This window comes from Anomaloglossus baeobatrachus, chromosome 5, assembly GCF_048569485.1.
Source record: "Anomaloglossus baeobatrachus isolate aAnoBae1 chromosome 5, aAnoBae1.hap1, whole genome shotgun sequence".
NCBI classification, from domain to species: Eukaryota; Metazoa; Chordata; class Amphibia; order Anura; family Aromobatidae; genus Anomaloglossus; species Anomaloglossus baeobatrachus.
In genome coordinates this window covers 495,911,414-495,930,075 of record NC_134357.1, presented here as the reverse complement: position 1 = coordinate 495,930,075, position 18,662 = coordinate 495,911,414, and the positions used below count along the sequence as shown (strand labels likewise).

Below are 18,662 nucleotides of genomic sequence, written 5' to 3'. Positions count from 1 at the left end.
CATCCATCTTTCCCAAAATCCTGAATTTACCACCATTTATGACTTTAAGAAAGCTGGGTTATACGAGTTGAAGCTTTGCAACCAATTTTTCCCAATCGCTAAATTAAAAAACGCAAAATAACAACCAGAGGGGGGGGCACATACTTTTTAATCACCTATCTTTCTCAGAATCCTGAATTTCACTCATGACTTTAGGAAAGCTGGGTTATATCAGCTGAAGCTTTGCAACCAATTTTTCCCCAATCGCTATATAATTAAAAACCACAAAAAAAAACGCTAAAAAACAACCAATACATTCAGCCATATAATGAGTAATTATGGCGGGGGGGAGAGGGGGGCACATACTTTTTAATCATCCATCTTTCCCAGAATCCTGAATTTACCACCATTTATTATTAAAAAAGCTGGGTTATACGAGTTGAAGCTTTGCAACCAATTTTTCCCCAATCGCTACATAATTAAAAAGGCAAAAAAACGCAAAAAAACAACCAATACATTCAGCCATTTAATGAGTAATCTATAAAAAAAGTAAATAATAATAATGACATTTAATTACTGTAATTAGTAAGCGCCAATTCCCAGTAATCCATGTAATAACACAACTCCGCCAGCTCATAGTCGGAGGAAGCTTAACCCCTTCCTCTCCACTTCGGCTTCTTATCGAGACGCAGACAAGAGTGTGGGAGTCGGTGATATTTATGGAAAGCGGCTAAACTGTAATTACCCGATGCGTTCCCTCGCTATGTCCTGTGTAATTTCATACTACTGAACTAATTACAGACCGCCCACCCACTCGCTCTAGATCCACCAAGCGAAGCCTTCTATATAATAAATCTTGATTGCATGAGATTCCAATACAAAAACTCCCCCCCCCCCCCATCTGATACGTTTTCCGCCCAAAATTTAGGTTATAAGTGACATTTTCTACTTAATATTAGTCATTTTAGGAAAAAAAGACATCAATAATATAAGTGTCAATGACTTGTGATGATTACGTTAAGTTTTACAGCAGGCTGTAAAGAAAGATGGCTTTTTCAGTGGTGGTGACACCTAGTGGACAATATGGAAACTGCAATATTTTATCATAATTTTATAAAAATAATAACATGAAAAAAATATTTTTTTATTTTGGGTAATATTCGTACCTTGTCTGTCGTAAAGGAATGGGCAAGGAAACACAAAGGAAGGGGTCGAAGGTGTCGCTCTGCTTGTGGCAGTGCGGACAGGTGAGGGAAGATCTGAAAGGACAAAACACTTATACCTGAGAATATAAGTCACATAGACAATAATAGGAAGAAGCCAATGCTATATATAGATAATATGGAGGCTGGTGAGGAGTCTAGTGATCGGTAATTACAGTGGTGTCGCCTCCCTAACCACCGGGAGTGACGGCGATTATCCGCAGCGGTCACCAAATCTCCTCATCATCTATATCATTATTCTCAAAACTGAATAAAGAAGTATGCAAAACAATAATTTAGAAAACAAAAAAAAAATGACTTTTTTAATGTTATTTTTTTTATTCCTTTCATACTTCAACATACCTGTACTGAGCTTGAAAATGCTCTTGTACAAAGCTCTGTCCTAGATCCGTGGGTGAAGAAGGTGCGGAGCTGACGGAGCCGAGATCAGAACCTGGAGGCTGAAGAAGAAAAGAAAACAGTCACAACAATAGTAATCCAAATAATTAGCATATTTTCTATAATTACACAGCACCTCGGTGGTCCTGAAAATAACCACTATAATACTGCCCCTATGTACAAGAATATAACTACTATAATACTGCTCCTATGTACAAGAATATAACTACTATAATACTGCTCCTATGTACAAGAATATAACTACTATAATACTGCTCCTATGTACAAGAATATAACTACTATAATACTGCTCCTATGTACAAGAATATAACTGCTATAATACTGCCCCTATGTACAAGAATATAACTACTATAATACTGCTCCTATGTACAAGAATATAACTGCTATAATACTGCTCCTATGTACAAGAATATAACTACTATAATACTGCTCCTATGTACAAGAATATAACTACTATAATACTGCTCCTATGTACAAGAATATAACTGCTATAATACTGCTCCTATGTACAAGAATATAACTGCTATAATACTGCTCCTATGTACAAGAATATAACTATTTTAATACTGCCCTCTATGTACAAGAATATAACTACTATAATACTGCTCCTATGTACAAGAATATAACTGCTATAATACTGCTCCTATGTACAAGAATATAACTACGGTACTATAATACTGTTCCTATATACAAGAATATAACTACTATAATACTGCTCCTATATACAAGAATATAACTACTATAATACTGCTCCTATATACAAGAATATAACTACTATAATACTGCTCCTATATACAAGAATATAACTTCTATAATACTGCTCCTATGTACAAGAATATAACTGCTATAATACTGCTCCTATGTACAAGAATATAACTGCTATAATACTGCTCCTATGTACAAGAATATAACTGCTATAATACTGCTCCTATGTACAAGAATATAACTATTTTAATACTGCCCTCTATGTACAAGAATATAACTACTATAATACTGCTCCTATGTACAAGAATATAACTATTATAGTACTGCCCTTATGTACAAGAATATAACTACTATAATACTGCTCCTATGTACAAGAATATAACTACTATAATACTGCCCCTATGTACAAGAATATAACTATTATAGTACTGCCCTTATGTACAAGAATATAACTATTTTAATACTGCCCTCTATGTACAAGAATATAACTACTATAATACTGCTCCTATGTACAAGAATATAACTATTATAGTACTGCCCTTATGTACAAGAATATAACTATTTTAATACTGCCCTCTATGTACAAGAATATAACTACTATAATACTGCTCCTATGTACAAGAATATAACTGCTATAATACTGCTCCTATGTACAAGAATATAACTACGGTACTATAATACTGTTCCTATATACAAGAATATAACTACTATAATACTGCTCCTATATACAAGAATATAACTACTATAATACTGCTCCTATATACAAGAATATAACTACTATAATACTGCTCCTATATACAAGAATATAACTTCTATAATACTGCTCCTATGTACAAGAATATAACTGCTATAATACTGCTCCTATGTACAAGAATATAACTGCTATAATACTGCTCCTATGTACAAGAATATAACTGCTATAATACTGCTCCTATGTACAAGAATATAACTATTTTAATACTGCCCTCTATGTACAAGAATATAACTACTATAATACTGCTCCTATGTACAAGAATATAACTATTATAGTACTGCCCTTATGTACAAGAATATAACTACTATAATACTGCTCCTATGTACAAGAATATAACTACTATAATACTGCCCCTATGTACAAGAATACAACTACTATAATACTGCCCCTATGTACAAGAATACAACTACTATAATACTGCCCCCTATATACAAGAATATAACTACTATAATACTGCTCCTATGTACAAGAATATAACTACTATAATACTGCTCCTATGTACAAGAATATAACTACTATAATACCATCTAAAAATTAGTATAATAATAGCAGCAGTGTAAGTGTTACTTGTGCCCTTCTTCCCAGACAAATATAAATAAAATAAGAATCACGACGACACAACTATCATAGGTATAAATAGATTTTCCTCTTTAAATGTAAATAAATGTATAGATTGTGTGCAGTCGGCCGTGGTACGGATAAGCTGCCTGCAAGGGATTATGTGCGGTAAATCCGACGAGGGTTTTTTCTTGTGTGTTTTTTATAATTGGGTAACTATGATAAGCAGACGGATGACACCCACTACAACACGCGGCCCCCTCCCCGCACCGAGAGGAGCTGCTCTTGTAACTGGAAGAGGAGATGGCAGCCGATCAAAGCTAATTGGCATCAGGGTACTTTTATCTTTTGGTATAATAAGAGTTAACAGCATGGGGAGGGGGGGGAAAGAGGGGGATAAAACAAATTTCAAGGAACTGATGGATGTGATTTTATGGAAGGGGAGGGGGGCGTAAGAGGATTGTTAAGGAAGCATGGTAGATCCGTTAATGAGAGTTCTGCCAAGTACAGAGTCTGTTCAGACTGCAAAATACAAGCTCCTCGCCCATCTGTCTAATTCTGGGTACTGCTGACACTCTGCTGCTACGACATGAGCATGCCACACCAAACCGCCAGCTCTCAGGAGCCCAACTTAAGCCCAAGGAGCCTAGACAACGAGGGTGCCTAGGTAGCCATCACAATCCAGATGCCAACGGTCCCCAACTTGGTCATAGTTGCCCCAATTTGTTGGAGAAAATGACAGCAAAATGGCAGTCTTGGGCCTAATACAAGCTCCTCACCCATCTGTCTAATGCTAGGTACTGCTGATACTCTGCTGCTACGACATGAGCATGCCACACCAAACCTCCAGCTCTCAGGAGCCCAATTTAAGCCAAAGGAGCCTAGACAACGAGCGTGCCTAGGTAGCCATCACAATACAGATGCCAACGGTCCCCAAATTGGTCATGGTTGACCCAATTTGTTGGATAAAATGGCAGCAAATTGTCCACCTTGGCCCGAAAAGGGTAAGGTTTAGTAAGCTCCGCACAAAAGTGGGTAGTCTCCCTTGTATTGGAGCATTCTTGGGCGCCATAACCAAGTAAAAATGCGCTCCAGCACCTGAGCCCACGAGGAGGACGAAATGACCCTTAGGTTGGTATACCATCATTAGATAAAGTACAGCAAAGGTTCCTACTAGGAACCTACTACTACCTACTACTAGGGGTAACAGTAGAAGCAGGCTATTCCGGACCATGGTGCCTTAAGGGCGACAAAAGCCCCTCACAATGGCACATACTAAGTACTAAGAGAAGGTCCAATTATAGATGTTGGGTTGGAGCACAGAAGCTTCGCGATAACCCTCAGGGCCCAGAGACGAAGAGTTCACAGCCTCTTTATATCCAGAACTTCCCATTGCGTGCAACATGTAGGAGAGTTCACATTTTACCGGCACACAGACCATACATTATTTATAAGCTTCGCAGTAAAACTGTCTTGCCCCGGGCCATAGCTCTGCAGCGAGACCTTCAGTACCAATTACTACGCCTAAAATTAGAGCGTCAGCTCTGCAAACCAGAGCCACAACCAGCACCTGTTATATACATGTAATCCATAAATCTCAACTCTCCCAGATAAAGAGGGCATATTTTGGGTAACTGTCCCAAGAGATCGAAGGTATGCCTCAATTTCCATTGTGTCCCTAGGACAGAGATACAGTTGAACATAATGGTGGAGCAGGGAGCCGTCAGATCTCTGCTCTACCATTCTGCCATAAGACTTGCAAAAATCTTCAGGTCATATGACATTCTCAGGTCTAAGTAGCTCAATCACAGATGAGCAGGGATGGCAACTGGGATGCTTGTGTGTGGGGCATTGTGAGGAATTTATACTGTGAGGACATTATGTGGATGGTGTATATAATGGGCATTACACTATTCGTTCTGTAGGGTGTATGGTGGGGGCAATATACCATGTGTGGGGTATATGGCGGGGGGCATTATACTAAGGGGCACTTTGCACACTACGACATCGCAGGTGCGATGTCGGTGGGGTCAAATCGAAAGTGACGCACATCCGGCGTCGCTCTCGACATCGTAGTGTGTAAAGCCTTTATGATACGATTAACGAGCACAAAAGCGTCGTAATCGTATCATCGGTGTAGCGTCGGTCATTTCCATGAATTGGGAAAGACCGATGTTACGATGTTGTTCCTCGTTCCTGCGGCAGCACACATCGCTGTGTATGAAGCTGCAGGAGCGACGAACATCTCCTTACCTGCCTCCACCGGCTATACGGAAGGAAGGAGGTGGGCGGGATGTTTACGTCCCGCTCATCTCCGCCCCTCCACTTCTATTGGCCGCCTGCCGTGTGACGTCGCTATGACGCTGCACGACCCGCCCCCTTAGGAAGGAGGCGGGTCGCCGGCCAGAGCGACGTCGCAGGGCAGGTAAGTGCGTGTGAAGCTGCCGTAGTGATAATGTTCGCTACAGCAGCTATCACCATGATATCGCAGCTGCGACGGGTGCGGAGACTATCGCGCTCGGCATCGCAGCATCGGCTTGCGATGTCGTAGTGTGCAAAGTGCCCCTAAGTGTGTGTTTTACGGAGGAGGCATTATACTTTGTGTGGGGTATAAAGAGGGTGCAATATACTGTGTGGGTATAGTATATGGCGGGGGCAATATACTGAATGTTAGTTGTACGGAGGGAGAATTATATTGAGTGTAGTAAATGGAGCGGTCATTACACTGTGTTAGGTATATAAAAGGGGAAATTATACTGTATGTGGAATGTATATACTGTGTAATATATATGGAGGGGGCATTATACTGTGTGTAGGGTATTCAAAGAGGGAAGTATATTGCGTGTGGGGTGTACAGAGGGGGAATTATACTGTTTGTCAGGTTGTATGGTGGGGGCATTATAGTGTGTGGAGTGTACAGAGGTGGCATACTGTGTTTGAGGTGTACAGAGGGGGCATTATACTGTGTGTGGGTGTATGCTGATGGCATTATACTTTGTGAGTGGGGTGTATGGTGGGAGCATTATAGTGTACGGAGGGAGCATTATACTGTGTATGGGGTGTACAGTGTGTAGGGGCCACTCTAGTGAGTTCATATTATGCACATTTGTTGGTGGGCTGTTTGGAAGCATCATAATTTGTGGAGGTCATGAAGCAGCATACTGTTTGGGGGCACTGTAGGGGTATCATACTGTGTTGCAGCGAATTATGGGTGTATTATACTATGTTGGGGGGCAATGTGGGGGTATCACACTGTGTGGTGGGTATTGTGCGGGTATAATACTGTGTGATGGGGCACTGTGGGGTTATCATACTGTGTGGTAAGCATTGTGAGTGTATCACACTGTGTGGTAGGCACTGTGGGGCTATTTGTGTCGTGAGCATTGTGAATGTATCACACTGAGTGGTGGGCACTGTGGGAGTATTATACTTTGGGGGAGGGGGCACTGTGGGATTATCATACTGTGAGGTAAGCATTGTGAGTGTATCACACTGTGTGTTTGGCAGTGTGGTGTATCATACTGTGTGTGGGGCACTGTGGGTGTATCATACTGTGTGGGGGGCATTGTGGCATTGTGGGAGTATCACACTGTGTGGTGGACACTGAGGGTATGTCATAGTGTGTGTGGGGCACTGTGGGAGTATCACACTATGTGGTGGGCACTGGGGGAGTATCATAGTGTGTGGTGGGCACTGTAGGAGTATCTGTGACACCTTGGACTAGCCAGGTAGTCACAAACATACCAACATACACACCCCCACCCTAGGCAGTTACAGCAGCCAAACACAAAACCCTTGTTGCCTCCCTCCAGAGTCTGATGTCCACACAAGGTGGGGTGGAGCCAGGTGGTTGGCCCCACCCACCGAGGAGTTCACAGGCCTGGAGGTGGGAAAAGCAGTCAGAGTTTGGAGGAGTTCAGTCTTGGAGGTGATAGGGAGAGGAGTGAACACTTGGGTGTCTGGGTTGGAGCCCAGACACTGACAGCAAGGTTGGCAGACGGTGGTGGCCGTCTGCAGGAGTTAGTGGAACTCCGCAGAGCCGTAAGGACCGGGGTCGGGCGTCAGCCCGCCGGTACCGGACCGGGGAACGGAGTGAAGCTAAGCACACAGGCAGGGCCATCGGACCCCGACCAGGCTTGGAGCCGCCGTCAATAGTCAAATCCGAATGTGACAGGAACCCCAGGGGTTTCTCAACTACTAAGTCCCGATTGAAGGCAACCGTCCACCCAGAGAGGATATACAGCCACCGCCACAGGCTAGAGATCCAAGGGCCAGCGCCTGCGGGCAAAATGGGCTCCTACGGCACCTATACGCTGGGGAGCGGACTACCGGTGGGCAACCACAGGAGTCAAGAACATTCTCAAAGGTGCAGGGAAAGACAGCCACCATCAGCCGTCCGGGGAGAGCACAACAACAACACTGCAGCCGGCTGCGGGACCCGTCCATCCGGCCGTTTTGGTTTACCAGAGACTCTGTCAGTGATTGTCTGAGTGAGTACACGAGTGCCGTCCGGCACCGCGCCGCGCAGTCCCTGCACCCCAGCCATCCGGCCTCCCCGTTACACCATCGGGCCCCGGGATCACCAACCTGCCCACGGAGGGGACAACATCTCAGCTGCACCCTACCATCTCTCCCGGGATCCCCGTTACCAGCAGCGGTGGTACCATTATCACCACGACCCGTGGGTGGCGTCACGAACAATCTCCCTAACCAAACCACCCCCCTTTCACTCACAAGTGAGGAGCGCTGCTCGAGTCCCCGGGTCCGCTCCACCGCTCGAGCCACCGAGCAGCAGCAGCAGAAGCCCCGGACCCGAGCGTGGCGAGCGCGTCCCCTCCGCCCGCGACATATCATAGTGTATGGTGGGCACTGTAGGAGCATCATAGTGTGTGGTGGGCACTGTAGGAGTATCATAGTGTGTGGTGGGCACTGTAGGAGCATCATAGTGTGTGGTGGGCACTGTAGGAGTATCATTGTGTGTGGTGGGCACTGTAGGTGTATCAAACTGTGTGTGGGGGCAATGCGTAGGTATCACACTATGTGGTGGGATCATACTGTGTGTGTGGGGGGCACTGTGGGAGCATCATAATGTGTTAATTGGGAACTGTGGAAGCCATGAAAGGGGCATTGTACCATGTGGGAACACCAATGGGCTTCACCAGCAGGAATATTTCCCTGTGGGCACATATAACTGAACCTGGCGAAACAGAAACGGCTTAGGGTAAAGTAAAGCAACAATAACAATTCACGCGCTGCAGTAATTGTCCTTTTTTCATAACTTGCAAAGCTGATAGTTATGATGTTATCAGCAACTGAAGCTGGTTGTAAGTGAACACGTCAGCCATGGGCCGGACAGACGCCTCTCCTCTCCCCTGCCCACAAGTCTTGCAAGGATGTGTTGTTTACCATGTCAATATAAACCCAGGAAGGAACCGGAGGTCACACGAGTGCGACGGCCAGAAATGACGGAAGGAAAAAAAAAATCAAGGCCCTGTATAATATAGTACTAAGCAGGGAGAAATTAAAAAGGGCAAACTATTCGACCATTTTCAATACGCGTTTACAGTACGACACAAAGGCACTGACCCAAGGATGAAAATGCCATAGACATTGCTAATGTGACCAATATGGGGCCCTTGGAGAGTTGGAGTCCAGTCTTGATTGGGTTTAGAGAACCTATCTTGGGACCACCAACTGCACTGTTGCCAAACAAAGCTCAACTGTGGTGGTGACAAGCATCAGGCTCTAGGTCCTGGTTGATAACCAGGCCGGGCACAATAATATATTTTAGACAGCATAGGGAACTAAACAGTTAATAGTTCCCATACGCCGCCGAGTCTGAAGCACTTCCTGCTGCGACAACAACCCTGCGAGGAAGTGACCTCATGCTCGGAGGTGTCAGGTACAATGTTATTCCGTGTTACACGCCTGATCGAACCTCCATTGTACAGATCCTCTGCCTAATCCCAGGTTTGAGCCTCGCTGGCAGGGCGTGGATACAGGGCGACACCAGGGACGACGCAGCCAGCTCAAGCTGTGTTGTGCAGTGTTGAAGCCATGTCTATCCAGCAGAAAATACAGACTGGAGGTCACAGAAGGGTAAAGCCACCAGAACGGCTAAAATTGTACTCAAAATGTGCAGACCTATCCCTATTCCAGTTACTCGTAAAACGGTACTCAGCGTCAGTAGGTGCCCGGTAAAGCATTAACTGTCCTAAGGGCCCTACAACAAAATAATAAAGCCCCCAAGAAAAAGATCCTCAGACTGGCAAGCCTTTATTTGGCCCCCGTGAAAGGTCCTTTGGTTGAACCTATTTCAGAAATACAATAAGGAGCCTAGAACCTCTTCCTTTTTGAGGGATTACCGTTTACCAAACTGCTACCATGTTCTCCAGCAACTTACCTATGGTCCTAAATGAAGAGGGTAGACCTTTAAGGATGGTTTGTAGTTTAACAACCACCAGAGGGAAGGTTTTGAGGCCACCATGCCCCATATAAATCTACATAGAGAGCATTTCATCTATAGATGGACCTCGCAGACTGCGTTGCAACTAGTCCTATTGGGTCAAAATGGCCCTGTTAAGATAGTAGTCACTGTAGACCTCCATGGAGGATCTCTAACTTTAACAAGGGTTGTCCTTCAGCTCATGGTCGGTGGGACTTTTCGGCAAGACTATAGTCCAAAGTTTCCAATCCAATTTTTTGCTTACTTCTTTGTGACCGTCCGGAAAGTTTGATATTCAGGCTGATGGATACTGGATTAAAGAATATCACTGATACCACGACCACATGGTAACTGGATGACCATTGAAAACATTTTTGAACCACGTTTCAACCGATATACAAAAAAATAAAATTAGGTGGGAAATTTGCCTTTTGGTACCATAAAAGCCCATTGAAAGTGCCATTTATGGGATGCCCCACCCTCCCACAGTATGTAACATAGAATATATTATGAAGCACAAGAAGCAATCTTAAAAACAGCAACGGGAGACGTGAATCCGGAATAATAGCGGAAAAAGTTCAGCCACTCGGAAGATTGCACAGAAAAATGCTAAATATTTCATCACTTTTCAGTCTTAATCTCAGCATACCATGGAAGGAGGGCAACCTGCACTACATATAGCCACCAAAGAACCCAGCAGGGAAGAGGGTTTTTTGCATTGTTGCAAGAAAGCTGTCCACATGGCGGCCCTCAGAGGTTTACTGACCGCTGCATGGCCTGGCGATGAACTCAAGCTCACATCTAGGACATAATTATTTAAAAAGGTTCCTATCCGGCCGTTGGAGAGAATTTCAGCACACACAGCGAGATTGTCAAGTGTTCCTAATGTGATCTGTACAAGCAAACATTACACTGACATATCTCCTACATGGCAAGGGGGGGGGGGACAAGAAAGACACTAAAGACCAAGACAAAGTGTACTGACATGGCCGGGGGGGGGGGGGGCAAAAATGACTCTGAAGACCCACACAAGATATAATGACAAGGCCAGGGAGGGCGAGAAATACCTTGAAGACCAAGACAAGACATACTGACTGGGCCAGGAGGGCAAGAAAGATCCTGAAGACCAAGAAAGGATATACTGACATGGCCAGGGGGGAAAGAAAGACCTTCCTGTGGCACCAAGGCAAGAGGTACTGACATGACCGGGAGGAGAGGGGGGGGGTGGTAAGAAAGACCTAGAAGAACAAGAAAACATGGCCAGGGGTGCAATAAAGACCCCGACACCAAGACAAGAGATTCTGACATGGCCAGAACACAAGAAAGACCCTGAGACCAAGACAAGTGGTACTGACATGGCCAGGGGTGCAAAAAAGACCCTGAAGACCAAGACAAGAGGTACTGACATAGCCAGGGGGGCAAGAAATACCCTGAAAATCAAGACAAGAGGTGCTGACATGTCGAGGGGGCAAGAAAGACCCTGAAGACCAAGACAAGAATCAATGACATGGCCATGGGGGCAAGAAAGACCCTGAAGACCAAAACATGAAGTGCTGACATGGCCAGGGCGCAAGAAAAACCCTGAAGACCAAGACATGAGGTGCTGACATGGCCAGGGCACAAGAAAGACCCTGAGACCAAGACAAGAGGTATTGACATGACCGGGAGGGGGGGAGGGCAAGAAAAACTCTTCAGACCAAGCAAGAGGTAATGACATGGCCAGGGGGGCAAGAAAAATCCTGGGCACCAGTACAAGATTTACTGACTTTTTCTCCCCCAATAATATTATGCTCTATTCTGGATGCTTTTGTGACATAATACCTTCTCTCTTTACAGTAGTGGGAATAATAAAAAAGAAAGTTAAATGTTTCATTCTGAACTGAAAGGTTGACGAAAATGTTATTTAAAAGAAAATAGATAAATATATAAAATGTAAAAAAAAAAAAAAAAGTTTTTCTTCTGAAATGAAAAATGGTAGAAAATTCTTTAAAAAAACAAAACACAAAACAACGTAAACTAAGAATATCCCATCGGTGAATGATACTTCTCAACCGGTCTTTTCTGTTTTCTTGCTGATTAACAGATTTGTCTGGAAGGATTTGCAGGAGCCAATTAAGATGGATTCAAAAACATCACAAATTATAATTAAAAGCGGATTAGGAATCTGGCGATTCCATACAATGGAGGGAAGAAAACGAAGGAAACCTAAAAAAAAAAAAAAGGTTTTGGAACACAAAACATTCAGCTACAAAAGGAAGATAATGGGCAGCTTTAAAAAAAAATCTAAAAAAAAAAATCTCGAAAAATAAAAAGAACTTCCCAAAATCGCCATGAATGTACCAATAACCCCATATGTAGGGTATAATTTTATCAGTAATCATTTCAGAAAATATATTGAATAGGTTATTGAAGAAGGCAGATATTTCTGTCTATGACCACAATCTACCGCAGCTGCCGGTAAAAAAATCTGGACTAAAAATATGGCCTTGTAGTCCATATTAATAACAGTTATGTGTGATTTTATTTAATTTATTTTTGATTTTTTTTTTTATTTATTTTTTTTCAAAATTTTTAAAATATGCAGCCTGAATTTTTTCTGTGACAGTTTTGATGCTAAAGGCCCCTTTACACGCAACGACATCGCTAACGAGATATCGTTGGGGTCACGGAATTCGTGACGCACACATCCGGCTTCGTTAGCGACATAGTTGCGTGTGACATCTACAAGCGACTGCTAACTATCAGAAATACTCACCAAATCGTTGATTGTTGACACATCGTTCATTTTCCAAATATCATTGCTGGTCCAGGACGCAGGTTGTTCGTTGTTCCTGAGGCAGCACACATCGCTACGTGTGACACCCCGGGAACAATGAACAACAGCGTACCTGCGTCCTCCGTCAATGAGGTGGGAGTGACCTTCATGCGGCTGATCTCCGCCCCTTCGCTTCTATTGGTCAGCAGCTGTGTGACGTCGCTGTCGCTGTGATGCCGCACGAACCGCCCCCTTAGAAAAGAGGTTGTTTGCCGGCCACAGCGACGTCGTTAGGCAGGTAAGTACGTGTTACGCGTACTTCTGATATTGTTCGCCACGGGCAGCGATTTGCCCGTGACGCACAAACGACGGGGGCGGCTGCGATCGCTAGCGATGTCGCAGCGTGTAAAGCGGCCTTAAGACTCAAGGTATTTCAATTTTAAAGGTCTCGATATACCTTAAAGTTGTCTGAAGACGCTGATTTTGTAGCAATCATCAACCATCTAATATGTATGCGAGTCTTACGACATTCTTTTGTCACGGCTGTGTCCCGCTCTGTGGAGACCTCTGGCAAGTCTGGTACCAGAAGGTCTCATCGCTGCCTTAAGCTTGCCTTTGAGGGAATCTACTTTCTTTTGATGCTGTAAGAGTTAAGGACTCATTCTTATTTGGCTATCCTTTGGAGCCTTAATCTCAGGTGCAGCTCTTTGTAACCACTCCCCTTCACTACAAAAAGTTACGATCTGATGATGGTTATAGAATCTTCATTCTTATGCTGACCAATTTGGAAGGAGCCTGTTTCTGGAAGGAGCTGAGTAGTAGTCACAATTGCAGCTGTGGTGTTTAGCTGCATTGGAGGAGCTATGAGTGTTTTCAGTTTTGTGTCTATTTTCCTCCTGTCTGTCTCCCTTCACTTGTGTTGTATTATTGCAGTGGTAAGACTAGTAGTCTCGCTGGCCTTCTCACTAGCCAGGGCAAATTCAGGGCAAGCAGGGACCTAGGCACGTGTTTGGCAACAGGGGAAGGACCCGTTTAGGGAGAGCGGGGATCAGCCTCACGTGAGTGACAGGAGATGAACCTGCTCTCCTCTCCCTAGACCCAGGGCCCACTATTGTATCATGTTCCCGGTGTACCCTGTGTTTTGCAGTGCTCGCCGGGGGGGTCCCTTTTACCTTGGTGGAACCCCATTAGTAACTGTGTGACATTCTTGACAAAAAAAAAGGGGGAGATAAGAATTAGGAGGTCTAGAGTGAAATGCCTTTTGTTCTCCAAGCAGATAAGCCAATGCCAGATGAGTCTAGTATCCTGCTTTCCTCATAAAGAACATGCTCAGCCAAGCCCAGTGTTGATCTGTAAGGGGGACTGGGAAAGATAGCAATAGGGCAAATATGTGATTGGGCAACAGATATCGAAAGTGTATGGACACCCTAGGCCACTGTACACCTACCTTGACCGTGTTCTTGGGTTTCTGAGATGGTGAGTTGAGATCTTCATGAACCCGATCCAGTAGCCACAGAAGAAACTCCAAGGCATCGTGTTGAGAATTCCCTCTAAACTGGGAGCCATACTTGGCCACCACGTTCTAAAAGAGAAAGAAAAGATGGTCACTGATCAGGGCCAAAGATTAGAAAAACTGCAGATACCCATATTGAAATTCGTTCGAGCCAATCTGGTACTGGTTCATACCCTGGTCCAACATACTAAAACTCCAATTTATATACAATGATATAGAAAGGGACATTTATCCCCATCATTTAAAAGGGTCTTTCACCTTTCGGGATGTTTTTTCCCCCTAAATGTATGTATTTGTAGCTAAAAACAAGAAAAAAGAAAAAAATGTCCCTAAGGTGGGGAACCCCTTTAAGAGAGAGAGCCCTGTTCAGGTGCAGGAGGTAAAGGCTGGCTCCTCATCTCATGGTACCCACACCACTATACACAACAAGTTTTATGTATAAGGGGTCGTCCAAAAAATGACTTTCGAAATATGGGGTACTAAGAGAATGGTGCCAACATATATATATTATATATATATATATATATATATATATATATATATGGCTCTGGTTGTGTACTTTTTATATTTTCTTATTTACGGTTTTCAAAAAAAGATGAGGGGCGTCCGATGGTAACTATTTTCTCATCATATTGTATTCCATATGTTGGCGGCTCACATGCCATAATTCGCATTCTTTGCTTGGTATAACCGGTCTCTCACATACCTGGACCATCACCACACCTGCTATAAGGCAACATGTCTGCACTACAGCGCCAAATATAACCCAAGAATGCTGAATGGTCTACCTGAATCTGCACGACAGTGCAGCCCTACTCCTCCCCTGGCCCGGGGAGGCTTGAAAGGGCTTTACAGGCAAGGACATTGCTTCTTGTAAAATTGCCCCTAAATTAACCATTATCAGTTCATGAAGAACTTCAAAGAGAGAGATTCAATTGCAGTGAAGAAGGCTTCAGGGTGCCCCAAAAAGTCAAGCAAGTTTTAGGATGTCTCCTAAAGAGGCTACAGCTACAGGATAGGTTCAACACCAGCACTGAGCTTGCTCAGGAATGGCAGCAGGCAGGTGACAGACTGCAAAGTTGCATGAAGGATAGGGATTGGACTGTAAGGATTATTGTTCAGAGAAGTAAAAGGTGAGAATAACCATGAGTTCTGCGCCATGCCAACAGTAAAGACCAGTCATGTGTGGGGGCTTCTCATCCATGGAGGGGGCTCACAGGAACACTGCCAAGAATAAAGAATGAGATCTAAACATCCTGTAACAGCAACATCTCCCAACCATCCTGGAGCAATCTGAAGGTGAACAAATCAGCAAAAATGCAGCAAAACTTGCTTCTTGTAAGTAGCTTCTTTACTGCCAAGAGAGCAGGATTCTCCAGCAGAAAAAAAGCAACGTGTGAGCATAGCTTAAGTTTTGAGTCTGTACATAAACATGATGAATTTATCAGTAAAAGTTTAAAAACCTATGAAATGCTGATGAATGTACTACAGTGATCATAGAAACATCCGACTATAAGATCTAAATCTCTGAGGCAGCCAACTGTGTACTGATATATTGCCCCCAGACCAGCCGAGTATGGTTCTCCTCCTTATATACAGTATATATACCTAGTTCCGCACCTCCTGCTTCCTCTATATATGTATATAGTCCCACTCCTCCTCCTCCCTATATATATATATATATATATTTATTTATATTGTTCCTCTTCTGCTCCTCTCTATATATATATATAGTCCTACTCCTCTTCCTCCCTATACAGTTAGGTCCAGAAATATTTGGACAGTGACACAATTTTCGCGAGTTGGGCTCTGCATGCCACCACATTGGATTTGAAATGAAACCTCTACAACAGAATTCAAGTGCAGATTGTAACGTTTAATTTGAAGGTTTGAACAAAAATATCTGATAGAAATTGTAGGAATTGTACACATTTCTTTACAAACACTCCACATTTTAGGAGGTCAAAAGAAATTGGACAAATAAACCAAACCCCAAAAAACTATTTTTATTTTCAATATTTTGTTGCGAATCCTTTGGAGGCAATCACTGCCTTAAGTCTGGAACCCATGGACATCACCAAACGCTGGGTTTCCTCCTTCTTAATGCTTTGCCAGGCCTTTACAGCCGCAGCCTTCAGGTCTTGCTTGTTTGTGGGTCTTTCCGTCTTAAGTCTGGATTTGAGCAAGTGAAATGCATGCTCAATTGGGTTAAGATCTCGTGATTGACTTGGCCATTGCAGAATGTTCCACTTTTTTGCACTCATGAACTCCTGGGTAGCTTTGGCTGTATGGTTCGGGTCATTGTCCATCTGTACTATGAAGCGCCGTCCGATCAACTTTGCGGCATTTGGCTGAATCTGGGCTGAAAGTATATCCCGGTACACTTCAGAATTCATCCGGCTACTCTTGTCTGCTGTTATGTCATCAATAAACACAAGTGACCCAGTGCCATTGAAAGCCATGCATGCCCATGCCATCACGTTGCCTCCACCATGTTTTACAGAGGATGTGGTGTGCCTTGGATCATGTGCCGTTCCCTTTCTTCTCCAAACTTTTTTCTTCCCATCATTCTGGTACAGGTTGATCTTTGTCTCATCTGTCCATAGAATACTTTTCCAGAACTGAGCTGGCTTCATGAGGTGTTTTTCAGCAAATTTAACTCTGGCTTGTCTATTTTTGGAATTGATGAATGGTTTGCATCTAGATGTGAACCCTTTGTATTTACTTTCATGGAGTCTTCTCTTTACTGTTGACTTAGAGACAGATACACCTACTTCACTGAGAGTGTTCTGGACTTCAGTTGATGTTGTGAACGGGTTCTTCTTCACCAAAGAAAGTATGCGGCGATCATCCACCACTGTTGTCATCCGTGGACGCCCAGGCCTTTTTGAGTTCCCAAGCTCACCAGTCAATTCCTTTTTTCTCAGAATGTACCCGACTGTTGATTTTGCTACTCCAAGCATGTCTGCTATCTCTCTGATGGATTTTTTCTTTTTTTTCAGCCTCAGGATGTTCTGCTTCACCTCAATTGAGAGTTCCTTAGACCGCATGTTGTCTGGTCACAGCAACAGCTTCCAAATGCAAAACCACACACCTGTAATCAACCCCAGACCTTTTAACTACTTCATTGATTACAGGTTAACGAGGGAGACGCCTTCAGAGTTAATTGCAGCCCTTAGAGTCCCTTGTCCAATTACTTTTGGTCCCTTGAAAAAGAGGAGGCTATGCATTACAGAGCTATGATTCCTAAACCCTTTCTCCGATTTGGATGTGAAAACTCTCATATTGCAGCTGGGAGTGTGCACTTTCAGCCCATATTATATATATAATTGTATTTCTGAACATGTTTTTGTAAACAGCTAAAATAACAAAACTTGTGTCACTGTCCAAATATTTCTGGACATAACTGTATATATGTATATAGTTCCTCTTCTCTTCCTCCCTATATATATAGTCCCGCTACTCCTTCTCCTCCCTATACATATATACTGTAGTTCCGCTCCTTCTCCTCCATATTATATATATATATATATATATATATATATATCTATATATATAATTGCCTTATTCTGTCTGTCTGTCTGTCTGTCTGTCTGTCTTGCTCCAAAATTGTGTCCTTACGGTGACACAAAGCTGATTGGCCGCTGGGCTCGCCATGGCCCCACCCCCCGCACGGATTGGCCGCTCGCATCGCCTCGGCTCCGCCCCCCCACGGATTGGTCGCTCGCCTCAGCCTGGCCCCGCCCTCCGCATGGATTGGCCACTCGCCCCGGCCCTCCGCATGCATCGCCAGACATAACCTTGCGATGCTGGGATCTTGACGGAGCCGGTGAACGCTGGTAACCATTATACACATCGGGTAACTAAGGTCCCTTAGTTACCCGATGTGTATCATAGTTACCAGTGTACACCGGCTCCGTCACGATCCCAGCAGCGCCAGACATAACCTTGCGATGCTGGGATCGTGACGGAGACGGTGAACGCTGGTAACCATTATACACATCGGGTAACTAAGGTCCCTTAGTTACCCGATGTGTATCATAGTTACCAGCGTACACCGGCTCCCGGTACACATGTGCAGGGAGCCGGCATTATACTCCTCTCCCCCCAGGACTACTCCTCCTATTATAGTCCTCCTATTATACTCCTCTCTGAGTATATATGCAAGAGAACCAAGAGTTTTTTTGTGCAAAAATGAACAATTTTATTAGATACAGAAGGTGAATAATCATAAAATCACATAAAATCCATTATTCGCAGGACCAAAAGCTAGGATATGCACCACATCAGGGCTCAAATTTCAGGCAATGGTAGTATAATATAACATAATA

At 43.8% G+C, this 18,662-nt stretch overlaps 1 protein-coding gene across 1 annotated transcript in view; it reads right to left on the bottom strand.

Annotated features, from left to right (window-relative positions):
• The window catches only part of USP43 (ubiquitin specific peptidase 43), a 53,569-nt gene that overhangs the window by 13,010 nt on the left and 21,897 nt on the right, over positions 1-18,662 (bottom strand). Inside the window, exons 2-4 of the mRNA XM_075350765.1 lie at positions 14,266-14,400; positions 1,545-1,642; positions 1,146-1,238 (exon numbers count right to left, since the gene is read on the bottom strand). Coding sequence (XP_075206880.1) covers positions 1,146-1,238; positions 1,545-1,642; positions 14,266-14,400 — 326 coding nt within the window. The remainder of the gene's footprint in view (positions 1-1,145; positions 1,239-1,544; positions 1,643-14,265; positions 14,401-18,662) is intronic.